General features: G+C 48.7%; 1 protein-coding gene across 9 annotated transcripts; it reads left to right on the forward strand.

Moving 5' to 3' along the window:
* Positions 1 to 27,220, forward strand: CNGA2 (cyclic nucleotide gated channel subunit alpha 2). Of its 9 annotated transcripts, XM_050964334.1 has the most exons (13): positions 1 to 420; positions 706 to 771; positions 2,090 to 2,217; positions 2,826 to 2,911; positions 3,345 to 3,422; positions 5,505 to 5,640; positions 12,138 to 12,265; positions 16,650 to 16,793; positions 18,684 to 18,794; positions 19,462 to 19,635; positions 22,806 to 22,913; positions 23,995 to 24,101; positions 25,198 to 27,220. In XM_050964334.1, exons 7-13 carry the CDS (start codon positions 12,243 to 12,245, stop codon positions 26,619 to 26,621), a joined length of 2,091 nt encoding a protein of 696 aa, XP_050820291.1. In that variant the 5' UTR covers positions 1 to 420; positions 706 to 771; positions 2,090 to 2,217; positions 2,826 to 2,911; positions 3,345 to 3,422; positions 5,505 to 5,640; positions 12,138 to 12,242; the 3' UTR covers positions 26,622 to 27,220. The 9 variants fall into 9 exon arrangements, with proteins under 9 accessions (XP_050820291.1, XP_050820289.1, XP_050820288.1 ...); XM_050964332.1 differs by having other exon boundaries at positions 1 to 771; XM_050964331.1 differs by having other exon boundaries at positions 1 to 771; positions 2,096 to 2,217.
* Positions 27,221 to 27,491: the final 271 nt, after the last annotated feature.

The raw sequence follows: 27,491 nt of genomic DNA on the forward strand, positions 1-27,491 counted from the left end.
AAATCATCAACTTCCAGGATCAGGCTTGTGGTGCCTACTCAGAGGGCAATTGGTGAGCAGCCACCAGGGGTGAAATATGGATTTATTTTGTATAAGGCAAATGTCCTGCTGTTCGTGTGTGTGTATGTATGTAAATCTGGAAATATCAATCAATAAAATGCATTTTTAAACGAAGGCATTGGTATGTGCTAGCAGCCCCTTGGCTAAGGGTGGTACGACCCCACAGCTCCAAAACCTGGATCTGCAAGATTCCCAGGCGACTAGTGCTTCTCTGCTCCCACCAAGTAGCTTGCTACAAAGTGATGGAGCAGAGAGACCATGAAACCTGAAGCTACATCAGGGACGCCTCGCCAGGGCCCTGACTGGAGGAACACAAGGACCGCTGGTTGGCCAGGGTTTCCTATTTAAACTCAAAGAGAGGTATGGGGAAGTGTCTGCACAACTAAAGTGACCAGACTTCCTACTATTAGGGGCTTTGTCTTTTATATATGCAACTATGCTGGCCCCCCCCCCCCCCAAAAAAAAAAAAAAAAGAAAAAAGAAAAGGTCCTGATTTTTCACACTTGCTATCTGGTCACTCTCTGCACAATTAGGCTCTCTGGCTGCTACATTGGAGCCTGTCTGTTTGACTCCCTGCGTCCTGCCCTGTTTCTAACTCTTGCCCCTGGGCTCTAGCTCTGACTCTTGGTTTGATTCCTGCTTTAGCCACTGGACCTGGCCACCTGCATCCTGACCCTGAGAGGTGGCCTCTAAACCCACTCACCCAGTGGTGTAAGTAGAAATCCTTTATTGCTGGTACTGCACTCACGGGAGGGACAATGCGGGGCATGTGACATCCCCGCATGACTCTCCATGTGCCTCCTCCCGGCCCTGCCCCTAGCCCAGGGCCCCCACTCTCTCCTCATCCCCTCTGACACTCCCTCTTGCATATACAAACATCAACATGCTTAACTATTCATTTCTCCCCAGATATGTAGCATTCAGTCTGTTTATATGGGAGTTAGGTGGGGAGTCATTTCAGCATATGTATGACTTATTAAAAGACACATTTTAAGTAGAACTGTATTCTAAACTGCTCTATGGTATTGTACCCAAACATTGCATTTCAATGGAGGATTCAACTTCCTTTATAGGAACAGACTCCTGAACCTCTTACCAGTCCACAAAAGTGGTCCATAGTCATGCAAATAGTCACATTGTCTTCAATGGGACCCATCAAATGATTAAGGGTTTACAGCAGGGGTCTCAAACCCCTGGCCCACGGGCCTCTATGACCTGCAAACCTTCCCAATGTGGCCCGCAGGCCTCCAGCAGTTTTGGGGCCAGGTCTCTTCCTTGGCCCCACCTGCCGCCCCTGGGCACTCCCCCCTCAGGGGCCCTGGCAGCGCAGCAGAACTGAGCGGTGTCTGCCTGCTCGCTCCAGTGGCTGCTGGCCCTGCCCTGCAGCCTAGGGGAGGCTATGCCTCTGCATGCTGCTCCTGCCCCGAGTGCCCCTGCGGCCAATGGGATGCTGTGGGGGCAGTGCCTGCCTCGCCTTGGAGCCCTAGGTAAGCACTGCACCCTGACCCCCTCCCAGAGCCTGCACCCCTACCTCCTGCCTACATACTCCCTCCAGCTGCCAAACTCCATTCCAGAGCCTGCACCCCAGACTCCTTCCCAGAGCCCAACCTCTCACCTCTTCTGCATCCAAACTCCCTCCCAGAGCCTGCACCCCAGTCCCTTACCCCAGACCTCCTCCCCAACCCAAACTCCATCCCAGAGCCTTAGGCAGGTGGGGGTTTGTGGAGTTTTGAGGGGGGGTGTTCTAGGTGGCATGAGTGACATTGGCCCACTGGGAGGATTTGAGGACTGGCATTGGCCCTAAGGTAAATTGAGTTTGAGACCCCTGGTTTACAGGATTAGGTGCCAAATTTGTAAATTGTCAGTTTCATCCAGAACAATGCCTGAGCTGTCAGATCAGAAGGAGCTTCATTCGAATAAAGGTGGAAAGATGTGCAATAAGTCTTAGCTCTATCAATCTTCACTTATAGTTCTCTCACCCACAAAGCTGGAAAATGAGGCATTTATTTTCTTTGTTTTGGTGCTCCAGTTCTAGTTAACAAAATGCATGTTAGACTGGTTTGGCTGCAAAGAAGAATTCTGTGTACACTGGGGGCAATACCCTGATTCCTGTCAGGCTGCAGAACTGGGCTGACATCAGAATCCAAACATCCTCTGGTCAGTGCAAGCAAAGGCATTCCTCTAATTATTTGGAATTGATGTGATGCAGTATGGATATCGTGGATAATTCAGACCAATCGGGAGAAACAGAATCTGCCCCTCGCACCATCTTGAGGACTCCTGACCAAGGTAACAGCACACTACATATGCTAACAAACAAACTTAAACAAAGCCTTTGTTTAAGTTTGTTAGCATATGTAGTGTGCTGTTAAATCAATTTAAAGAATGAATGCCCTTCCTAGCACAGCCCCTCCTCTACTGGGGGGGGGCAGAGGAGGGGGCTAGCCCCAAGTCATTCAGGTACCCTGTACCTGCTAAAAATCTCTTGCCGATACTGTGTACTGAAGGGTACTGCCCTACTTGCACTCCTGCACTCACCATATCAACCTGGGTAGGAATAATCAGGAAGTTTCCTGGTGGCTGCAGGGCTGTGACCTTGTACTGGGTATTGTAGCCACACATTTAACAAGGGTTCAGTATTCTTACTGTGTAAGAGCATGTTGGTGAAATTGGCCAACTGGTGTAAAATAAAAAAATGACACAAGCCAAAGGCCATGGGGAATTCATGGCTGGAGGCTGCTTGGTAATGCTGCTGCTGTTTCCAGGTGAGGAGCAGCCACCTCCTCCTCGGGGCATCCTTTCCATCAGAGACGGGAGATGAGACTGGCTAAGCCACTGTTGTTCTGCTAAGGTAAGTCCTGTTCTGCTGCTCTTGCTGACCCTTTTCCATAATGATTTGCCAGGGAACTGCGGGCATCTGGCAGGCTGACACTGTCCATGATGAGCTCCTGAGCCCTTGAGTGGAGGCAGCTTTTCTGTAGCAGAAAGAGACTGTCCTTGGCTTTAGGGAAGTTGCTAGCACAATTTCCACAGTGGCTTCAGGTGAGTCACTTAACCCCCATGCCTCAGTTTCCCTGTCTGTAATGATGCTTCCCTGGAGAGGCTGGTGGGAAGGGGAAGCTTGAAGCAGGTTGTGTGACAGAGGTGCTCAGGGCAGTTGCTTGGCCATGATTCACAGGAATGGAAACAAATAGGCCTCTGAAGTTCCCATGAAGCTTTGGTAGGTGTCTGTGGGGTCTGTGTCTGATTCCCTTGTCTCTCTCCTTCACCGTGCTGGTATAAAGAGGAGGAGCATCAGATTCATCCTTCGTGGTCCCAAGGGCATCTTCGCTGTTCGTATGCGAGACTCCTGCTGCCACAAGGTGCTAAAAACCAGGGCAATCTAAGAGCAAGGGGTGGCAAAAATGAGGGCTTAACTGCTAGTGTGTTACTGTTGCCGCACCACATTCCTTCACCCATGAAATGAGTTGGGTGAAGGGGCAGGTCTCAGCTGCTCAAGCTCTTCCCCTGGTGCCAAGTAAAGAGCCTTTGGCATGAGACCAGAATTTAGATGTTAAGCATGGTTAGCTAGTGCTTGCTCCATTCACACCCCTCAGCCCAGCTCTGCTTTGTGGGATAGTGGGATTGGCACTGAGGTAATCTTTGATGGAACTGCCAACCTGGGCCAGATTGAGGCAGGCATGATGGGCAAAGGCATACATTTAGCACTATCACCAACCTGAGACATGCAGAAATCATTAATTAGGCCCCCAAAATCGTAAAATTTGAGAATAATTGTAGTACACTTTTTGGATTCTTTTCATTTGCCTTTTGAGTTTTCAGCCTTTAGGACTCATATTTTCAGGTTTACTCTGCAACCATAATGGCTAGAGACTTTTTTGTTTTCAATGTAAGCTGAGACTTTTCATGTAATCACATAACACCAGAGCCTAGGACTTTTAGAGAAACACCAAAGACTCCTGAGACTCCTGTAGGAGGTGGCAACCAACTGATCTAGCCAAGTAATTAGCCGCTGCACCTTACAGATGTTTTAACATAGTTGGGGATTGGATAAAATACCCGTTTTATATAAACCTCTGGGCTGTAGATGTTCTGAGTTGCAAATGGAGAATTCCCTCCCTCCCCCACTGTCTCTCATTACAATGGCCTCTGGAAAGCTTTAATACCCCCTGAAAAGATGGCCCCATGAAATGTCTCCCACATAAATCTGTCCTCCTGATGATCTCCGCCCTGACCTGTTCGCTTCCCTGGTAAGCTTGTGTGTCAGATTTCACTTCCTGCTCCCTTCTGTGTAAATGCGTGTCTAAAGTGGTGATGGAGGCGTATGATACTAAAATATTGGCCTTTTCCTGTGGTTTTGAGGCCGAGTGACAGCTGTAGCATGGCAGAGACACAATGGAAATAAAAATATTAGTGCTATGGCTGATTGCGGTATCCCATGCTGTATTGATTAAAGCCAGCAGGAGGTGCTGTGCAGAGGTGGGACCTCTAGTTCTGACTCTCCCAGTTTATTGTGTAGTTCTTTGGCTCAGTGTGACACAGTGGAGGAGGTCATATTTAATTGGACCAAATTCTGTTGGGGCGAGAGAGAGACAAGCTTTTGAGCTTACACAGAACTCTTCTTTGGGTCTTGGAACTAGTGGGTGAGTCACTTAACATCCTTGTGAGGCACAGAGCGGCTGAGTGGGTTAATTCATGAAGGTTTGTGAAGTGCTTGGAGATCCTCGTATCAGAATTGCTAGGGAGGTGTGTTGGATGGCTATTCTGTCCAGCCACGCTATTCCTTGAATGCTTTGTGAAATGCCTGCCTCCCCACCTCCCATCATAGGAGGGCAGGGGAAAGGAAGACAATGGATACCCCTATATTCTTTCCAGGCAGGTGGAGACTCAGTCAGACGCAGATGAAAGACGAGTGGGAATTTGCTGGGAAGTAGAGCAGTCCCAGCCCAGTGGTATCAGAAGGGGGGTTGGCCGGGGGAGAGCTTTTATCTCTCCTCCCCTTTCATTCCCCAGACACAAAGCCATCTGTGATTAACGCCTGTGAAGTACACCTAGCGCTTTGGGTCCGTGCAGGGGATGCGCACACTGTAGCAGTGGGAGAGAGAGACCAGCTCAGAGCAGCTCGGAGACCCTTTCGCTACTGTTGGGGGCACCTGCCCCAACCCCTTTCACCTCAAGTTTACTTCATTTCTTGGCTATAAGCTAGAGCCTTGCCCCATGGGCTACTGGCCAAGCTCCTGAGCCCAGGCAAAAGGCAGCGCCTTGGAACAGGGACAGAGCTGTTTCTTTTCAAATCAGTATGTGGAATTAAAATCCTAAATTAGTTCAGTCCTAGAAGCTGCTGAAAATTTTTGGGGTGATGAATCCCTGGTCAGCTCCTGGTTGCCCCTGGAGATAACAAGTTTGTATGTGGTTTGCTGGATCCACCTTCTGCACTGAGATAGGAACTTGGAGGCGAGCGACTGGGTCAGATGGCAGTGCACTGGAGAGGCTGAGCCAATTGGAGCAAATCGCTTGTGCTAGCAAAGGCTGCTCTGAGGTTGAGTTTTGTCACTAGATGCTGTGCGGGACATCTGATTAGTAAGTACAACGGCTTATTCTGCCCCTGGAGTGCCCCATATGTGGTTGTTCCCCCATCTCACAGTGTGCATATGCCTAGTGGCTGTAGGACCGACCTGTGCATGTTCGTGGGGTTGGGAAGGAATTTTCCCCTGGGTCAGATTGGAAGAGATCCTGAGGGGTTTCGTCTTCCTTTGTGGCATTGGGCACAGGTCATTTGCTGGTTTAAACTAGTGTAAATGGTGGATTTTCTGTAACTTGAAGTCTTTAAATCCCAGTTTGAGGACTTCAGTAACTCAGCCAGAGGTTAGGGGTCCATTACAGGAGTGGGTGAGGTTCTGTGGCCTGCGATGTGCAGGAGGTCAGACTAGATGATCATGATGGTCCCTTCTGACCTTAAAGTCTATGAATCTACTCATCATGCATAGTTGGATGTATACGTATGCCAGATGCATTGCACTCTGTATGCCTATGACTGGGTGTTGTCCCTCTGTTGTATGTTGCTATGTATGTTTTCTTTGTAGACAAAGAAGTTCAGTTTATAATGCACTGCATGCATGTATGTATGCATGTGCTCAACTCCTCTGCGTGCTGCATAAGCGTTTCCTGTATATAATCTATATGCGTATTATTTAGTGTATGGTGCATATGTAAATGAGAAATTTGTGTGTGTATATCGGGGTCGGCAACCTTTCAGAAGTGGTGTGCCAAGTCTTCATTCATTCACTCTAATTTAAGGTTTTGCATGCCAGTAATACATTTTAACGTTCTTAGAAGGTCTCTTTCTATAAGTCTATAATATATAACTAAACTATTGTTATATGTAGTGTAAATTAGGTTTTTAAAATGTTTTAGAAGCTTCATTTAAAATTAAATAAAATGCAGAGCCCTCCAGACAAGTGGCCAGGACCCAGGCAGTGTGAGTGCCACTGAAAATCAGCTCGCGTGCCGCAGGTTGCCTACCCCTGGTATATTTAATGATGTCCATGCAGCCTGTCTTTAATGTAGGAATATGTGGTGTTAAGGGAATACATCACTATTAGTGCATGTGTACTGGTGGCTATTGTCCATGGGTCTTTGTGTATTTCAGTGCACATGCCTGTATCTCCATGGAGTTTCTTTTTAAGCTGCCACATCGTTTGTGGTGTGTCCACTCCGTACTTATCTATTATTAGCACCTCTGCATGCTGTATACATTACTTGCAGTGGAGTGGAGTACCCAGGAGTTTGCCCACTGTGGATACATGTGTACAGGGGAGGGATAGCTCAGTGGTTTGAGCATTGGCCTGCTAAACCCAGGGTTGTGAGTTCAACCTTGAGGGGGCCACTTAGGGATCTGGGGCAAAATCAGTACTTGGTCCTGCTAGTGAAGGCAGGGAGCTGGACTCGATGACACTTTGGGGTCCCTCCTGTTCTATGAGACAGGTATAGCTCCATGTGTATATATAGTTTAAAGCTAAGCTGGGCAGAAAGAGACTACAGACTTCCTTTAGGTGCCTCAAGTTTGGTTTCTGCCCTGTGACTGCATTAGGAATATGTGGTCTCTTGAGCAATTGTGAGAATTTCAGTTGCTCAGCCCCTCTGGTAGGAACAGCTCTGATATCATCCCCCTAAGCAGGGTCTGATCTAGCATTCTGAGCTGCAGTGGTCTGGTCACAAGGGCAGTGACAGGTGACCCATCCAGCTGCCAAGAGCCCTGAAGGTTGTCAGGGCTGGAACTGCCCATTCCTCCTACCAGTGTGGTCAAGGGCCCATCTCTGCTGAGACATGTTCTGGATTTAATAGGCAATGAGAAACCTCTGTGAAGAGTGTTCCAGTTATGGGGCTAGCTGCACCTCGTCCCTTTCATGGATTCTGAGTTCACCTCTCAGCTTTCAGGACGTGGGCCTTCTTCTCCTGGGCCAGAATCCCATGAATGTCCCACTCTCAGACTGGGCCCTGGGCTACAGCACTTTGTGTGTATTGACTGTGCTTACTCACCAGGTCTGACTGGGCTCAACACTTGCAGTTCTGCCCTGCAGAGATCTCTGATCTCTGGTGACTAGACTGACCAGAGGGTCTGCTTAAACCAAAGTATTGTTTAATCTGAACAGTAGGAATAAAACATTTAGAGAAAAGGATTTTAAAACAACGTAGTCAACATACATGCCTCTCTATCTTACCTACAGCCCTACCATCTTATGAGAGAGTCACTGCTATTCTGCTGGAGTTCCCAGGCATTTGGGCCCTGCTGTCTAAAAACAGTTTGGTGGGCTCGTTGGCAGGTTGAGTCAGTCTCTTCATGGCCAATGACTCTGCCATTGTCCTAACAACCCACAAGCGTGTGCTGAGAGGTGTTTTGTCTTGAGCCTTTGTTCTGTCTTATTGCTTGTTTCCCAACAACACCAGTAGTTTAAAGCCGATATAATCTTCCAGTAAACATCCCAATAACCAGGTTAGGAGACAGTGCTCATTAATTATTACCGAGCTGCCTCACTTCTGCCGCAAAGAGTTTGACTAGGTTCTTTATAAAATGTCTTGTCCTGCGGGAGTTTCACTCCCTGCAGCTGTCCCCTGCATGACTGGTCTGGGGAAGCTGTGGCTGACGCAGCAATTCTCTCATCTCATCAGTGGGTGAACTCCCTCCCTGCTCTGACTTGAGCCCAGGGATGGCTCCAGGCACCAGCACGCCAAGCGCGTGCTTGGGGCGGCAAGCCACTGAGGGCGCTCTGCCGGTTGCCGCGAGGGTGGCAGGCAGGCTGCCTTCGGCGGCTTGCCTGCGGAGGGTCAGCTGGTCCCGCGGCTTCGGCAGACCTCCTCCAGGCTGCCTAGAGCTGCCCCTGCTTGAGCCCCCAGTGACTAGGACTTCTGCAGCCATGTTCCTAAAGCTGGGGTGAGTCTCAGTGTCTGCAAATCCAGGACTGAGAGCACGGCCTTTGACGAGGCCCAGAACAGTAAGGCATTGTAAGCTCTGCCATCAGATCTGATTCCTAACCTGCAGCACAGCCCCCGCCCTTTGTCCAGTGCAGGGTCCTCCCCACACTCTGAAGCCCCTCAGTCCTGACCTGCCGCAGTCCCAGCCCTGCACCCTTCACACCTCTTATTGCAGCTCAATTCCCTGACCTGCACCATCCCCCATTACTCTGGTGACGGGAGGCTTAGCAACTAACCGTATTCATATCAGACTCTGACAGTCCTGTGATGTCGGCTTCATAACACTGGTGCTCTTTTTGGCCAGCTGGGTATAATTTCCTTGGCTGGAGTTTAGGTGGCTTCAGAAGTAAGGAAGGCCAGGGAAACACTAGGCCTGTTCTTCCCTCCTTTCTTCCCCATACCTAATTGTTCAGGCAGCAGTTATACACCCAGCGTGAATTCTTCTTCCCTGAACTGTGCAAGAGTCCGTCCTTGTTGCTCCCATTCCTGCCTTTAGCAGACTGTCCTATATATCAGCTTTATTCTGTGCCAAGAAATTCCCATGAAATCCCTTTAAACTCCCACCTGCCTGTTCTGACTTAGCATTACAGCTCCTCTCTGCTCTGTCCCCTCCAGACTGCGTGAAGTCTTACAAAGCCTCCACTCTCTTCTTCCCTCATCCTCCAACCTAATCTCCTTTACTTCAGCTCTTGCAGGTGTGGTTTCACTAACCTCTCTGAACCAGTCAGGCCCTGGCATCTCCGTGGGTCTCTGTTCTACCATCACCCCTTGTAGAAAGTCTCCGCTATGGTGCATGCAGTATTCCAGATGTGTCCTCAACGAACCCTTGTTGGTCATCGTTGATGGTGAGCCCCGAGGGGAAATAATTGCCTTAGGATGCTAGATAATACTTAGTTCTGCCATGAGTGCAGGGGTCTGGCCTGGATGACTTCGCGAGGTCCCGCCCAGTCCTGTGATTCTATGATTAATGACTTAATGTCATGACAGGCAATAGGCTGAGCTCTTTGCTGGATGAGATGTTCGTTGCTCTCCAATGTCTTCTGAAGGAGATGTGCCAGGCCTGTGTGTGCGTATCTAGACGCTCTCTGTGCTGCTGGAACTGCTCCTTTATCTCACCCGGGGCCTGTGTTTGGAGATGAAGGTGATGTGTGTTTGCAGTTGCCTGATGGCCCCAGTGTCTGGCTGCACACAGCTCTGGGGTGTTAGAGGTGCCACTGCTGCAAGTAGATAAAACAAGGAGAAGAATCAGTCGTAGCCAAATGTTGTATTACCCGTGCACTCACGCACTGCTGGCAGGGTCCCCGTGGATTACCGCTGGTCTGCTTTGATTTTACTCTCCCCTTGCTATTTCCTCAACCAGTTCATCGTTGCTCCCTCTGCTTCCTCCCATTCTTCTCTCCAGGGGTCTTCCACTGTAGGCCACGTGCCTGGCACCCTCTCCCTGAGTCAGTCTGATGAGCCTTGGCCCTCGCTGAAATGCAGTTCTTGCCAATGGCCTTTGTGATGCTAACAGGGGTGTCTTAACCCCACAGTATCTTCAGTCACACCTACTGTGGCTCCATCTAGGCACAAATTGAAGCCCTGCTGGCAAGTGGCACAATTTGGGCAGTGGCAGCACTTGTCCCTGAGGAGCAAGGAAGCAGCCAAATTCAGCTTGCCATCTCCCTTGTTCGACCAGCCCTAGTGACCCCTGCACTTTGCGCTGAGACGGATCTGTACAGCATGCATTGCAACTAGGGCTGTCAAGTGATTAAAAGTGCTGTTAAACAATAAAATATCATCTATTTTAAATATTTTTGGATGTTTACTACATTTTCAAATATATTAATTTCAGTTACAACACAGAATACGAAGTACACAGCGCTCATTTTATATTATTTTGATTACAAATATTTGCACTGTAAATAATATTTTTTCAATTCACCTCATACAAGTACTGTAGTGCAATCTCTTTATCATGAAAGTTGAACTTTACAAATGTAGAATTATTTTCCAAAACCCAGTTTTATTTTTGAATGCAATGTAAAACTTTAGAACCTACAAGTCCACTCAGTCCTACTTCTTGGTCAGCCAATCACTCAGACAAACAAGGCTGGTTACAATTTGCAGGAGATAATGCTGCCTGCTTCTTGTTTACAATGTCACCTGAAAGTGAGAACAGGTGTTTGCATGGCACTGTTGTAGCTGGCATTGCAAGATATATACGTGCCAGATGTGCTAAAGATTCATATGTCCCTTCACATTTCAACCACCATTCCAGAGGACATGCTTCCATGTTGATGATGGGTTCTGCTTGATAACAATCCAAAGCATTGCAGACTGACATGTTCATTTTCATCATCTGAGTCAGATGCCACTAGCAGAAAGTTGGTTGATTTTCTTTTTTGGTGGTTTGGGCTCTGTAGTTTCCATATCAGAGAGTTGCTCTTTTAAAACTTCTGAAAGCATGCTCCACACCTTGTCCCTCTCAGATTTTGGACGTCACTTCAGATTCTTAAACCTCACATCAGTACCTTCTTTGCATTTTTGTCAAATCTGCTGTGAAAATGTTCTTAAAACAAACATGTGCTGGGTCATTATTTGAGACTGCTATAACATGAAATATATGCAGAATGCAGGTAAAACAGAGCAGGAGACATACAATTCTCCCCCCAAGGAGTACAGTCACAAATTTAATCAACACATTATTTTTTTAACGAGAATCATCAGCATGGAAGCATATCCTCTGGAATGGGGGCCAAAGCATGAAGGGGCATATGAATGTTTAGCATATCTGGCATGTAAATATCTTGCAACGCCAGCTACAAAAGTGCCATGCAAATGCCTGTTCTCACTTTTAGGTGACATTGTAAATAAGAAGCAGGCAGCAGTATCTCTCATCAATGTACACAAACTTGTTTGTCTTAGTGATTGGCAGAATAAGAAGTAGGACTGAGTGGACTTGTAGGCTCTAAAGTTTTACACTGATTTGTTTTTGAGTGCAGTTATGTAACCAAAAAAAAATCTGCATTTGTAAGTTACACTTTCATGATAAAGAGATTGCACTTCAGTACTTGTATGAGGTGAATTGAAAAAAATTGTTTTTTACAGTGCAAGTATTTGTAATCAAAATAATAATATAAAGTGAGCACTGTGCACTTTGTATTCTGTATTGTAATTGAAATTAATATTGAAAATGTAGAAAAACATCCAAAATATTTAATAAATTTCAATTGGTATTCTATTGTTATAAGTGCGATTAATCATGATTAATTTGTTTGAGTTAATCGCATGAGTTAACTGAGATTAATTGACTGCCCTAATGGCAACAGATGCCCACATGTCCAGCTGAGCTGCAGAATGGTCTATGGATTCTGTAGTGCATGGCAGGTGACTGACTCCAGGACCCTGTTTTGAGAAGTGCAGGGACGAATTCACAATTCTCCAGAAATAAACCCTTCCCCATTTTGTGCTCACAGGGAGAGATGAGGTCTACATTATGACAAGATTTTAATTCTTGAGGGGTGGCTGGGGGGCGGGGGGACTCCCTGCTAAGCCCTTAGGGGGGTCCTAACTCAGCCACGATGACCTTTGTGGAGTGGTGTGAGGAATTTCTTCCTTCTCAGGACTGACTCACCTAGCTGATTTACTGCTCCGGGCCTGCTGTCTTGGAAGGGAAGTGCCTGAGCACCAAAGCTGGGTCTCTATTGGCACCCTCAGCAAGTTCGCATATGACATTAAGCTGCGGGGAGAGGTAGGTACAGATTGACCTAGACAAATTGGAGGACTGGGCCAAAAGAAATCTGATGAGGTTCAGCAAGGATAAGTGCAAAGTCCTGCACTTAGGAAGGAAGAATCTCATGCACTACTACAGGCTGGAGACCAACTGGCTAAGCAGCAGTTATGCAGCAAAGGACCTGGGGATTACAGTGGACGAGAAGCTATATATGAGTCAGCAGTATGTCCTTGTTGCCAAGAAGGCGAACAACATATTGGGCTGTATTAGTAGGAGCATTGCCAGCAGATCGAGGGAAATGATTATTTCCCTCTATTTGGCACTGGTGAGTATTACGTCCAGTTTTGGTCCCTTCACTACAGAAAGGATGTGGACAAATTGGAGAGAGTCCAGCGGAGGGCAACGAAAATGATTAAGGGGCTGGGGCAAATAACTTACGAGAGGTTGAGGGAACTGGGGTTATTTAGTCTGCAGAAGAGAAGGCTGAGGGGGGAATTTGACAGCAGCCTTCAACTACCTGAAAGGGGGTTCCAAAAGGGATGGAGCTAAGCTGTTCTCAGTGGTGGCAGATGACAGAACAAGGAGCGATGCTCTCAAGTTGCAGTGGGGGAGGTTTAGGTTGGGTATTAGGAAACACTTTTTCACTAGGAAGGTGGTGACGCACTGGAATGGGTTACCTAGGGAGGTGGTGGAATCTCCATCCTTGGAGGTTTTTAAGTCCCAGCTTGACAAAGCCCTGGCTGGGATGATTTAGTTGGTGCTGGCCCTGCTCCAAGCAGAGTGTTGGACTAGATGATCTCCTGAGGTCTCTTCCAACCCTAATATTCTAAGTGAGCACGGATCCTAAAGCTCCTGGGTCAGTGTGAAATGGGCACAGTAACAATGACTGGGAAATAATGCTGGGAGACACTGGCAGTGGGAGCAGGAGGTTAGCACTTGGAAACCAGTTTGCACCCCGCCCCACCGGAACGTTACTCTCTCTGCTACAAAGGCTCCAGACCTTTGCAGGAGAGTGTGGAGGTTTTTTTTATGTCTAAGCTCCTGTACGGTGGCCTCTGCGATGTGAGTTTTGTGTTTTCAGTTCCATTCCTAAGGGATAAGTGTTCATACCAAAGAAACCAGAATTTGCCTTACCTGGCTCATTCATAGGCAGCCTCAGCAGAGAGTGGGGCCTGGAACCCAAACACCCTTCTTCTCCTCTGCTGCAGTGACTGCCCAAGTCAGGACTCAGGTGTGTTGGGGAAGGGCGTGATGTACGAGGACTTCAGCAGTGTGCTGCAGGACCTGGAAAAGATGAAACAGCAGAGCCAGCTGAGATGTTACTTCTAAGCATCTGCTTGAATTGGAGCAGCTGCCCTCTTCTTAGCTGGGCCCCTAGTTAAACTGAGCTGTATCTCCTGAGTCTGGGGGCAGCTGTCATAACTTGCTGGGTAGCAGAAGGAGAGCAAAGCTGCCTTGGACTGTCAGATCCCTTAGCTCCTGCATCTCCTGCCTCCATGCTACCTGAGATAGGGCTGGGTCCACCTGGGCCTGTTCCCCAATTCATTTGAGGACGTGGAGTTTTTATTCTGGAGGATCTGAGATTCTGTGCCAGTCAGAGGTTTATTTAAGGACCTGTAAACAACACCGTGGGCTCTGTCCAGCTACACAATCCTTGAGCCATCATTGGTTCAATTGGTATTATAATGTAAGGGAGGGGGGGCTTGGACCCATTTGAATATGAGTTCTCTGGAATGGTTCATTCACCCTGTGCATCTTAAGTCCTGTTTTTGCTTCTGTATCATGGGCAGATAGTTCCACTCTGCACAGTTCGTCAGGTATAAGGACAAACTTCTCCACCCCCTGAGTCTGCCTAGATATTTAAACAGTTCACCTGTGAGACACTGCACTAAAACTTTGAGTGAACAAGGGGACAAAGCTTAGCCTTGGGTGCATTATAAAGGTGAATTGGGGATTATTCTGGGGGAGCATAAAATCTTCCCTCCTCCCCCTAGAAATAAAACAAGCTATTACTGTCTAATACAGAGTTTGTCTATGGGGTACTTGATGGGGAGAGCTGGGCTGAGTCTCTTCCTGGTTTCCAGCTGCTAAATTGCATTAAAAGAATCCTGGTGCCGTGGCTGCCACAGGGAAATTCCGGAGTCGTGACTGTGGGGAGGGCAGCAGTCTCTCTACTAAGATGTGGTGCACACCATGATAAACCTGGAGACCCCCTGCTCTAACAATTCCGCAGCATTGTTCATGTATCTATTATGGTTTCCCTGCTGCTATCTGGAGCAGGGCAGTGACAGCTGCTAGTCAGAGGCTCAGAAAGGCCCATTTTAATGAGTAGCCTTAATTTCAAACGCAGCAGAGAACTTGTGCCTGATGAGGCTCGTGGCTTGCTGGGCAAACTTCCGGGCTGTTGTGCTGCCCTGCAGGTCAGGTTTCTTTGTAAGCAGACAGGTACCAGGCGTTGCCAGCCCTGGCTGCAAGACAGGCCTTCAGCAGCACCTCGGTGACAGGGTGGCTTTGGCTTTCTTCACTGCCTGGAGTCTTCTGCTTTCATAACTATTGAGTATTCACAAGGGGGTGGGGGGTTGAAGGAGCTGCTCCTCCCTGCAAGCTCCCTCTTTAGGGCCTCATTATCTTGCTGAGGTTGCAGCCCCTGGAGCAGCTGGCACCTGTTGTTAGGGCAGTGCTTGATGTTGATGCCATCACCCTGGTAACTGTGCAAAGATTAGAGCTAGTGCGAGAGCATCTTTCCATTCACACAGCACAGTGAAGGGCAATGAGGGAGGGGGATGGGGGAAGGGAGGGAGGCATGGAAGAAGCAGAGTGGAGCAAAAGGCGATGGGGGCAGGGAGGAAGAGAGAGAGGCAGAGATTAAGGAAGAGGAAAATGAGGGAGAAATAGGGAAAGATCAGTACAGAGGACAGAGCGGAGACAATTTTTCCTCTGCCTCATGTGATCTCTCTGTACACATATACACTTGCACCCTTGTCAGGAGATGCACGTGCTTTTAAAAGATGGTCAAAAGACTGCTCCCAGCCATGTCCCATGAGACAGGCTAGTAAGTGTGGTTCTTGCTAGACTACAGATGGGGAAACTGCCAAGCACAGAGATAAACTACTTTGCTGACAGCCCTTTGGGGAGTCTAGAACCCAGACTTCCCGTTTCCAGCCCCGTGGGTTAACCCCAAGCCTGCATGTGGATAGTACATGATGAGATTTATTCACAAAACCATGGTTTGGGATAGCTGCCTGTGATGATGAAATTAGGGTTGCCGTCTTTCTAATGGCACAAAACTGAACACCCCCGCCCTGCCCCTGCTTGCTCCATCCCCACTCCCTCCATTGCTCACTCTCCCCGACCCTCACTCTCTTTCCCCAGGTTGGCGCAGGGAGTTTGTGTGGGAGGGGATGTGGGCTCTGGGGTGGGGCTGGGAATGAGGGGTTTGGGGTGCAGGAGAGGGCACCAGGCTGGGGCAGGGGATTGGGGTGCAGGGGGTATGGTCTCTGGGATGGGGGTGCAGGCTCTGAGTGGGGCCAGAAATGAGGGGTTCAGGGTGTGGGAGGGGGCTCCAGGATGGGGGTTGGGGTATATATGCAGGGGTAAGGACCCTGGCTGGGGATGAAGGGTTTGGGGTGCAGGAGGAGGCTCAGAGCTGGGGCGTGGTGTGTGTATGGGACGCAGGCTCCGGAAAGGAGTTTGGATGTGGGAGGGGATTCTGGGCTGGGGCAGTGGTTTGGGGTGTGGGAGAGGGTTTGGAGTTTGGGGTCCCTGTAGCACTTAACATGGCTCCCAGGAAGCGACCGTCAGGTCCCTGCAGCCCCTAGGTGTGTTGGCGGCCAGGGAGGTTCTGTGCGCAGCCCTTGTGCCTGCAGGTGCCACCCCTGCAGCTCCTACTGGTCGCGGTTCCTGGCCAATGGGAGCTGTGGAGCTGGTACTGGGGTGAGGGCAGCACATGGAGCCTCCCTAGCTGGCCATGCGCCTAGGGGCCTCAAGGACCTGGTGGCTGCTTCCAGGAGCTGCGCAGAGCTAGGGCAGGCAGAGAGCCTGCCTTAGCCCTGGGCCAGCGCTGCACTGCCAACCGGACTGCTAACGGCTCATCAGGGTCCGTTTTTGACTGGCCATTCCTGTTGAAAACCAGCTACCTGGCAACCCTACATGAAATGCATTGTGGGTAATTTTCATCTTCCTCCAGCAGAGGCTACTGTTGGAGGCACAATGGGGAATGCCTTTTTAGTATGATCTAGGTCAGCAAAGCCTTTGTTCTTGGATGCATCCTCTTCCAACAGCAGAAGCCTTCACGAGTGCTGTGTATAGGGGGTTGGGGACAGCCCTGCATGGAGTGTGTTATGTGTGTGCCATATGTTTCAGATCTTAGTTATTTTCTGCTCTTTCTTGCTTCCTGGGGCAGGGTTCATGCCAGTGGCTTTCTCACATGGAGGATGAAGGGACAGAGTAATGGTCTGAAGAATTCGCCTGCCAGCCACCCTCCCCAGTTGTCTGTCACAACCAGTACTGAAGATGATCCGGAGCGGACTGAGCTCGGCTCCAGCAGGTCAGGCTGCTCTTCAGTTTGGAACAGGAATGGTCTGCTAGAGAAGGGGAGTCTATTAGTAGGGGTGAAAGGACAGATGGGCCTCAGACTCCTTCGGCAGGTATCTGGCCCTCTCAGGCATGGCATAATAGAGGGATCTGGACAGCACAACCCAGATCTAGGGGAACTTAAACTGAAAGCAACCAGAGTGGTATAGGGAACCTCTAGTTGATATGGGAAAAGTGTGTGTGTGTATGTGAGAAGGTGTATCTTGGACACCCAGTTTTGAAGGGGGAGCAGAGCTATTCTGCTGGCTCAGCCTGGCAGGCAGACCAGATAGTGTCTTGTTAATGCTGCTCCCGAAGATAAAAGCCGAGTCGTTTTCTCTCAGGCCAGAGAGTGGTGGGTCCTGCAGGAAGAATCCAGGTAGGAGCCTGAGGGATGAGGCTTAGATTTGGAGTTCCAGTCCTGGCTGAGGCATTGGGCAGATCCCAGGAAGGCTCTGTGTGGGTCAGGCAATGCCCACAGTATGTGCCATGTGTTAGAAAAGGGTGCATACACCACCTACTTAAAATGTATTGGAGCTTTGGGGAATGCTGCTGAGAGGTCCCAACCTCTCCTACTGTAGTCAATAACATTGAAGGTGCTATCTGTCTTAGATACTTATACGCCCCCATTGAAATAGTAACAAGTTAGACAGGTTCAGTACTTATGCACACTGATGCCCATGAACAGTTTGGTAGGAGAAGAAAGTAAGGCCCAGTTACTGAGCTGGAATACCTGTTACTTTGCTTGGCAGGGAATGTTCAGCTCCAAACTACTACTGAGAGAGCCCAAGCTTTAGATGCATAAAGATGGTAGTTTTATACGGACGTGAGCCCGGGCACTGACTAAGAAGGAAGAAAGATGCTAATTACCTTTAAAAATGAAGTGTTGAGATGAATTTTGGGGCCAGTAAGGGAGAATGACACATGCAGAAGATCTAACAGGGACCTGCGCAAGGTCTATGGACCAAGAATAGTAAATGTAGTGAAGAAGCCCCAGTGATTTCAGTGGGCAGGGCACATGGTTAGGATGCTGGAAGGCAGGCCAATTGAGCCTGTCTTTGTGGTGTGCAGCCTGGTGGCTGACTTAGCGGAAGATAGAGAGAGGTGGGGGCAAACTGTGAGAGGAGCCAAGGACTTTTGTGCTCTGTAGAGCCAGGGAGGAAGAATAACAATAATATGCTAGTATCTGAGCAGTTCATAATCATTAATGTATTTACCCTCGCAGATGTCTGCGAGGCAGGGCAGTGCAGTTATCCCTGTTGTACAGATGGAGGCAAAGGCACGGAAAGCTAAGTGACTTACCCAGGATCACACTGGCCGTCTCTGGAGGAGCAATGACTTGAACTCCTGTCCCCTGAATCACAGGCTAGCACCCTAATCATTGGACCATTCTCCCTCTCAGAAGCAGGACTTTAGCATTGAACACATACCCCAGGGGCTGGTGAAACCAGTGAGTATCCAAAGGGAAATCCAGACCTCACTGTGCAAGTAGCCTGGTCACTTTACTCCAGCTCCTCCTGGACACCCACCCTATTCTCCACAGAAAGCAAAGTGGGCTCACATGATTGGAGGGGAACACTGAGGAGACGATATTACCATGAACAACCTCTCCAGGCTGAGGGGAGGAAATCAAGGATTGAAATAACAGTTCTAGCACAGGTGTGTGAGGGGGAAGTCTATGTCTGAATTAACCTGGGGACTCTAGGCAATTGCACATGTGAAGGAGCAGAGGGCTGGGAAGTAGGAGGGCAGGATCTTCATGATGTCAGGTCTCTTCTTCCCTCAGGGTCTAGTTCATCTAACGTAACTGGTGGTGGACACCGAGCAAGCAGAGAGTTATCCTGATCTCTTTTCTCTTCTGCAGAGCCCTGTCTGCAGCTGATGATACCTCCTCGGAGCTGCAGAGGGTGGCTGCGTTGGACAATGCAGATCAGCCAGACCGCTCCACCTTCCAAGGGAGAGGAGCTCTGTCCAGGTACATGTGCCTGTGGGATGTAGCCAGGTGGAGGATGAAGGGTTGAGCACTGAGTACTGTTCAACCACCACTGCTTTTGCAGGGGCTGTGTGGGGTTCCAGATGACCAGCATGTTTGGGCCCAGCTACTCTGTGCTTACAAAGTGTAGTATTAACCTGTCACCTCTGGCAAATCCTTTTCCAGCCGCACTCGGCAAAGTGGGCTCTGTTACAACTGTGGCCTTTTCATTCACCCCCTGAAGAGGTGACATTTTCCTGGCTTACGGCTTAGTCCTTTGCTGAGCTGAGCTCCCTCCTGTCTCGATGCATTCAGTGGGAGTTGGGGACATTTGGCATCACACTGGATCCCATTGGCTTTACAGGGGTTGAAGATCTTGGATTCAGACTTGCTGTTTTTTGTACAGGTTCACCTGGCATGTAATAAGCGTGTCCAGCTGTATGGAGGGCTAGAATGCCGAGCAAGTGAGCCCAGGGGGCTGGAGGGTGCTCATGCTGTACGTTCATGGTTTAGAATAGGCATTTGGCTTAGGTGTGCACAGTCCACAAGCAGCCATGCAGCTGCACTTGGAACCGCACAGCGACGCCTCTGAACAATGTGCTTGCCGGGAATGTGTTATTTTCTGTCACGGCACAGATTCCTAACTCTGACTTCTTCTCTCCCTGGCCAGGATAGTCCGGCTGGTCGTGGTGCTCAGAGACTGGGCTAACAAAGGCTTGCGAGAGGAGGAGCAAAGGCCAGACTCATTTCTTGAGCGGTTCCATGGGCCGGAGCTCCAGATGGTGACCGAAGCAGATGGCAATGCCCAAGGGGACCAAGAAAATGATAGCAGCAAACGCAAAAAGTAGAGTTTTTTTCTCTAAAACATCTTGGCAGAAAGGGAAATGTTTCTTGCATGTGGTGGTAGACCTCTTCCCCCCACCCTCTGGGCTCCTCTCTCCCATGATGAAGGGGGCTAAGTGATTTGACTGTGTGCCCTGATACAAGCGGGACGGTTGCATGAACTAGAAGTGACTGGGGTCACCATGCTGTGCTAAGTCAGAGGACCAGACCCAGCTTGGTTAACTGTGTTTCTGAACAGTTTGGTATCAGTGTGTTTACTGTTTGGAAGCTGGTACAGGGCCCTGGTAGAGGAAGTGTATGATCCATTGTGCCTGATCCATTGCCCAGACGTGAGCACCTGCACCTGTAGTTGGTGCGTACCCTTTACTCGCTGTCTAGTCTCACATGCCATCTGTGATTCTGTACTAGACCCTTACACTAATCACTTATATTTGCCACAGTGCTCACAGCTGGCACATCCTGATCACAGGGTCTCAAAGCACTTTATAAGGATCTGTAAGTTGTAGTGTCCCCATTTTCTAGAAGGGCAAAACTAAGGCTAATAGCACTGGTTTGCTATCTTTTTCATATGGTGGCCCCCTTTTCTATACCACGACCCGCTTCTGATCTAGCCGTGACCACTCTTCCATGTTGCAATATGGGAAGGCAATGTGGCTATTCATGATCCCCTGGCTGACAGCCCCTGGTTTTGGGTGTTTAAGCTCAAATGGGAAATCTGAGGCAAAGTTTGAAATGGTCTCTAGTCTCCCAGCTCCCCAACCCAAACTCCAGCTATTAGGCCCAGCTACTTCTCATCAGCAGTAGCTCCTTCCAGGAGGAACTCCCCAGGGGATTTTGACAAAGTGAGTGAGTCACCCGGCTGATGCTTGTAAGTCTTGTTTCATCATCTGCAGGAGAGGAAGGGAAGTGTGTTCCTTGCCCAAGCCTTCTTCCAGAACATACTTTGTGAGGGCTAGTTCTCTAAAAGGCTCTTTCAAATCCAGTCCTTTCATCTGCTCTACACACTCTCACATGGTGAAAAACAGTAACCTAGCTTTTCTTCCTCTCAATAATTAAAGGGCAAAGGTCACTGACTAGTATGGACCCCTCCATTATAAATGGTAATTAGAACACTGAGAAATGATTGTTTTCTGCGGGAGAAAAATATCAGAGGCTTGTATCTGAGACTTTAATAGGCAGAGAAGAAAATGTTCTGCCCTGCGAGGTTAAGGGTATCTTGTTAATTATCAGAGGCAATAGGCTTAGAACTCGAATACAGAGAGATGGAATTGGAGTATATTCTGAAGGGGTACAGTGAGGTTCTTCAACCAGAATGAGCTCTGGACAGGGGGCTGCCACCTTGCTGAGGTTTGGTTTGCAGGCAAAATCTGTCTGCGTCTGCCTGTTGTGATGCAACAAAAATGTCACCATAATGTTATATGACAGGATGGCAAAGACGGTGGTTGTTACATGTTTGTCAGCCTGTAGTTATGTGGGGCCATTGGTCCATTTGAGGATTTGTAAATTCAGGATAGTCCCACAAAATTCAGGATGGGTTCCCTGGCCACCTGGTGCACACAGGGATGATTAAGGGTGGGGGTTTCCCATTTCCATCATTTTCTAGGGAGAAATATCTCATTGGCCAGAGATTGGGGACAGAAATCAAGCCAATACCTGTCATGACATTGTCACTAATGTGATGTTGTGATGCAGCATTTCGGCATCCTCAAGCAATTATTTCCCCTTGGGGCTGACCCATCCATGATGACCACCAGGGGTTCATAGAGCAAAATAGCACCCTCCATACATCGTGATCCTGCAGGCGCAATATGCGATGTACGGAGCAAAATGGTGTCCTCCACACTCAAGGGTGCTGGAACAATTTTGTACAGTGGGGGTGCTGAAAGCCATTGAACCAAACTGTAAACCCTGTATATAATGGAAACCACTTCAAGCCAGGGGATGTGGCAGCATCCCTAGTTCCAGCACCTATGTCCACACTAGGGATCAGTGCAACACCATCTGCTGATGGCACAACCTCATTTGGGGTCATGACCCACAGTTTGGGAGCTGGTGGCTTAGCTGTCTCTGAGATCAGCTATGTGATGTGCAGACACAGTAGAAGACAGTTTGTTTCTCTGAAAACACTTGACCCATTTTTGGAGCCATGTTGAACAATTACTGTTGTTGTGGCCCTACCAAAACCATGTGAGAACCTGCTCTCCAGGCTTTGCCAAATGCGTTATTCTCAAAGCTCGGTGCATTCCTGCTGATGATGCCTGTGCTGTGCAAAACCAGAGGTATAAACAAAAGGCCAGAAGATGCTGGTTTTGAAGGTGGCAGAAGCAGCACTAGAGGGTGAGGGAACTGGCAATTGCCACATGGAAAACAGTGAAATTTGTTGGCAAATGAGTTGTTTTCTATTTCTCAGAGGGATTTTTGTAAACTCAAAGGCTGGGGGGAATTTTGTCCTCTTGGCACAGAGTGAATGATAGACAAGCCTATCAGTTGGGAAGCAGAGTTTCTGTCCCCTATCTCCTCCAGTGAAATCTAGCAATTGCAGCACACACATCTTACTGCTCAGTCCCTAGATAAGCAGGATCAAATGCTTGGGAACAGTTCAAAGGCTGGACCCAGCGATTCAGTGAGCAGACTGCAGGCAGCATACAGCAGAACGGAAATGGCAATTCCATAGTACTAGCTGCCACAGCAACCCACTTCCTTCCTTAGTGTGGTGCCTTGTATGCCCCTAAACTGCATGGACATGCATTTCACTCTGCCTAATCAATACTAGAGTTATAAACTATCTCAGAGCTGCATCTATTATACTGACACATATTGTCCCAACATTCTATATGAGAGAGCATGTTGTCTAGTGATGGCAACAGCAGCTTGGAACTCAAATTCCTGATTCTGCCACTGACTTGCTGCATGACCTTGGGCAAGTCAGTTAGCCGCTCTGTGCCTCAGTTTCCTCATCTGTAAATTGAGTGAGCTCATTTTTTACCTAGTGCAAAGGGGTGTTGGGTGGGGGATGGTTAACTGAGCAACCTTGGCAGATGCTTAGTGCTTTTTAGATGGAAGGGGTTCAGTGCTCGATATGATAATTAAACCAAGCTGTAATTGATGCTGCTTGTGCCATTAACCACATGCAGTCTCCGATGCCCTAGTTGCCTCGGTTTCTATTTTCAGGAAGAAATGGGAGCTCTTTGTGGTGGATCCTGCAGAAGACTGGTATTACCACTGGCTGCTTGTCATTGCAGTGCCCGTCCTTTACAACTGGTGTTTACTCGTGGCAAGGTGAGTAGGGAGCATTCCAGGGCAACTCTGTTCTGTAACCCTTCCACCACCATAGATGCTATCTCTGAGACTAGCATCGGCCAGCTGAAAACTGGCTTATGTCTTGCATTGTTTGTTTCTGAGGCTGCTTGTCACTGGGTGGCTGGCCCATTCAAAGGCAGAGAGGGTTCGGCCCACCTGTTATACAGCTGATTTGCCTCCTAGCGCAGAGAGGATGAATTAGATCATGTGCGAGGTGGTCATGTGTCTAAATTGGAGGTGTGGTAGGGGGAAGCAGTGGCCAGTAGACAGTTGGGGGGCGGTGACTGTAGAGTGAAGTTGCAGGAAGAGTGTCTCCTGCAGTGGTCCCTCTGGGAGGGAGTTATGGCTGGGTAGAAAGCCTGGGTTGGAAGTTTTGCTTTCCTTTTGGGGAGGCGGACAAAGAAAGCAGGCCAGGCCTTGCATCTCGTCCAGTGCCTCTGAGAGCAGTAAGAGACAGTACCTTGGGGAGGTGGGGTTGTGCTGGGAGTAAGGCCGGGGTGGAAGTCTTCTTGGGTTCATTTTTGAACTTTATGCTAAAAAGCCAGACCCCCAGAAAAGCATCTGTTGGACTTGTGAATGTCTTGGGAATATCTGAGGAGTCCAAGGAGGGAAACTGAGGCAGACCATCCCTGGCCATGAGAAGGCAGAGGGGAAGTGCTTGATCTTGTTGCATCAATGGCAAAAAACCCACATTTTTCTGTTGTCACGGCTCAGGAAAGGCAGAGCCTCTTCCAGCTAGGTTGGCTGTAAGTGCTGGGTTGGTAACAACTGAGTGTGGGGTGGTGGAGCAGCATTGTGCTGTTGCGTGTGGGAGTCAGTTTCCGTAGCATTACTGCTTAGCTTAGTGGAAGGCAAATGTCCCAGATGTGATGGACTTAGTTTCCGAGGAGCGAGGGAATGGCTGGCAATTGTCAGAGATCAGCCCTGGTGCCCACCGAGACACCACAGCCTGTAGGAACCCAGTATCCACCTTTGTTCGGTATAGGTGATGGAGATGAATTGGTTTTGGTATCTTGATAACACCCCCCGCTCTAATTACTGCCATGTGCTTCTCCTGCAGATCCTGTTTCAGTGACCTCCAGAGGGACTACTGGATCCACTGGCTGGTGCTGGACTATGTCTCAGACTGTATCTACGTCGCCGATATTGTCATTCGGCTGCGCACAGGTGAGCAGAAGAGGCAGCCTAGCCTGGGAAGGGTTTGTTTTAATGTCATTACCCGAGATTTGATATAAGCTGTGAGGGGCTGGCCTGATCTGGGGCTCCTTTAGGAGGAGTGGTTTAATCCAGTGGTTCTCAACAAGGGGTACATGTACCCCACAGAAGACCTCTGCGTACCCCAAGGGTACATCAACTCATCTAGATATTTGCCTAGTTTTACAACCGGCTACATACAAAGCACTAGCAAAGTCAGTGCAAACTAAAATTTCATACAGACAATGACTTGTTAATACTGATCTATACACTGAAATGTAAGTACAATATTTATATTCCAATTGATCTATTTTATAATTCTATGGTAAAATTAAACCAGTCAGCAATTGTTCAGTACTAGTGTGCTGTGACACTTTTGTATTTTGATGTCTGATTTTGTAAGCAAGTTGTTTTTAAGTGAGATGAAGTTGGGGATACACAAGGCAAATTCGACTCCTAAAAGGGGTGCAGTGGTCTGGAAAGGTTGAGAGCCACTGGCTTAATCCATGCCTTGGTGTTAGCTGGCAGGAAATGGCCTCTGGAGAAAGAATCTCATTAAAAGCTCTGTAAAATAGACTAAGTTTCAAAATGAAAGATTCATCATCCACAGCTTTTAACTTCACCTATGAATAATTGTACAAAATTACCCACATGACCATTAGTATTCGGGCACAGCTTTAGGTCTATGTCTCTGGTTTGATATCTGTTACGTGAATGAGTAATCTAAATGGAAAAATGGTAGAATTTAATGTTCCCAGAACGCAGCTGGCTGCTTTGCAATTTCTGTCTGTCACTGAAGAGCTCTGATCTAATTCACTATATGCAGGGCAGAAACATCAGTATGTCCTCCTATCTCTGTGTCATCAGAGTAAAGCCCTAAGTAATACCTTTTTGTGGCTTTTTCCAGATGAAGCGCTCGAGGGCTGGCAAAGGCTTGTAGACTGAGCAGATCAGGTGGAATTAGAAATATTTTAATTACTATATGTGTATGTTGGTTGAATGCAACCCCAAATCCAGGAGAACAAACATACCTGAGCCAGGATAATTCTTCCCCTTGTTTCTCTGGTAGGTTTTTTGGAACAGGGTCTGCTGGTCAGGGACCCGAAGAAGCTACGGGATAACTACATCACCACCTTACAATTCAAGCTGGACGTCCTCTCCATCTTGCCAACAGACCTGGCCTACCTTGCAGTGGGATTACATCAGCCTGAACTACGCTTCAACCGGCTGCTGCACTTCTCCCGCATGTTTGAGTTTTTTGACCGGACCGAGACCAGAACCAGCTACCCAAATATCTTCAGGATCAGCAACCTGGTTCTCTACATCCTGATAATCATCCATTGGAACGCCTGTATTTACTATGCCATCTCCAAGGCCATTGGGTTTGGGACAGACACCTGGGTGTACCCCAATATCACCGACCCTGAGTATGGCTATCTTGCCAGAGAATATGTCTACTGCCTCTACTGGTCCACTCTGACCCTGACAACCATTGGTGAGACCCCGCCCCCGGAGCGCGATGAGGAGTACCTCTTTGTCATTGTCGACTTCCTCATTGGTGTCCTGATCTTCGCCACCATCGTGGGGAATGTGGGCTCCATGATCTCCAACATGAATGCCACCAGGGCAGAGTTCCAGGCCAAGATAGATGCCATCAAGCACTACATGCAATTCCGCAAGGTCAGCAAGCACATGGAGGCCAAAGTTATCAAGTGGTTTGACTACTTGTGGACCAACAAGAAGGCTGTGGATGAGCGTGAGGTCCTCAAGAACCTCCCTGACAAGCTGAGGGCGGAGATTGCCATCAATGTCCACCTGGAGACTTTGAAGAAAGTAAGAATCTTCCAGGACTGTGAGGCTGGTCTGCTAGTGGAGCTAGTGCTGAAGCTTCGACCACAGGTTTTCAGCCCAGGAGATTATATTTGCCGGAAGGGGGACATTGGCAAGGAGATGTACATCATCAAGGAAGGAAAGCTGGCTGTGGTGGCAGACGATGGCGTGACTCAGTATGCTTTACTCACCACAGGAAGTTGCTTTGGCGAGATCAGCATCCTCAACATCAAAGGGAGCAAAATGGGCAACCGGCGCACGGCCAACATCCGAAGCCTTGGCTACTCCGATCTCTTCTGCCTGTCGAAGGATGACTTGATGGAAGCAGTGACTGAGTACCCTGATGCCAAGCGGGTCCTGGAGGAGCGTGGCCGGGAGATCCTGATCAAGGAAGGGCTTCTGGATGAGTCTGCGGCTGCAGAGAGCTCGGAAGGGAAGGACACTGAGCAGAAACTGGAGAGGCTGGAGTCCCATCTGAACACGCTGCACACCCGTTTTGCCCGGCTCCTAACTGAGTACAATGCTGCCCAGCAGAAGCTCAAACAGCGCATAACTGTCTTGGAATCCAGGGTAAAGCAGTACAACCAGGAGGAATTCTTCTCAGACAGCTCAGACAGCCCCCTGGAGGAAGAAGAAGTAGCTAAATTCAAAGGGCAGGAGTGAGGGCCACAGATGTTAGCTTTGGCTGTGTGCACGGTATTGAGATGGTATTTCCAGGAATGCGCACTGCCTTATATGAGACTTATCTTGAACCCATAGAAGTGCTGCTGCGGCCTTGGATGGCTGGGAACTGAGTAGAGAGCAGTCAGGTGACTCCAGTAGCTCTCACTCAGGTTTCTCTCTCTCCTTGCTGCCTTTATCCAAGACCTCACAGATCCGTAAAAGCATGAGACTGACCTCTGCTGCTGCTAACTTTTCCTTTAAGCTCCTGCAGGGAGCCTGCTGGCCTCTTTCTGGCCTTAGAGATCAGGACTCCATTAACCCAGTGCCTTGCGTGTGGGAGTCAGTGAGGACTTCTGGACCCTGGCATTGCCGAGGTGGGGGTGCATAAGCATTGATGTAGTCAGAGATCTTCACTTCTCCCTTTTTTTGGTGGGGCTGGTGAGGAGGATGCCCTTCATTATCTCATGGGAATGCTGGTCCTTCTAAATCGCAAGAGAGAAACTGAAGCATAAACCAGATGCTCATTAATGTATTTTGGTATCTGCTTTTCTAACACACACACTATGTTATGTAAATACTACTTTTCCAGTGTCTGAGTCCATATGTTCAAGAGACTAAAATCTGATGGGGGAGGGGCGAAATCCAGCCCAAGCCTTGTTTGTCTGCATATGGAATGTCTTCTGGTTCAGCGTAGCCCTGTAGATCAGACTCACTGTAGCCCTGAACAGGAGATGATGGTGGGGATAGGAGAAACCAGGCTGTATTTTCCTGTATGAACATCTTACTTAATAGGCAGAAACTCTCTTGTGTGTATTTAGTTCTTGGCTGATGAGGTTGAGGAGCAATTTTCCTGGATGGATTTTACTAGGT

The sequence above is a fragment of the Gopherus flavomarginatus genome, chromosome 8 (assembly GCF_025201925.1).
Source record: "Gopherus flavomarginatus isolate rGopFla2 chromosome 8, rGopFla2.mat.asm, whole genome shotgun sequence".
Classification (NCBI taxonomy): Eukaryota; Metazoa; Chordata; order Testudines; family Testudinidae; genus Gopherus; species Gopherus flavomarginatus.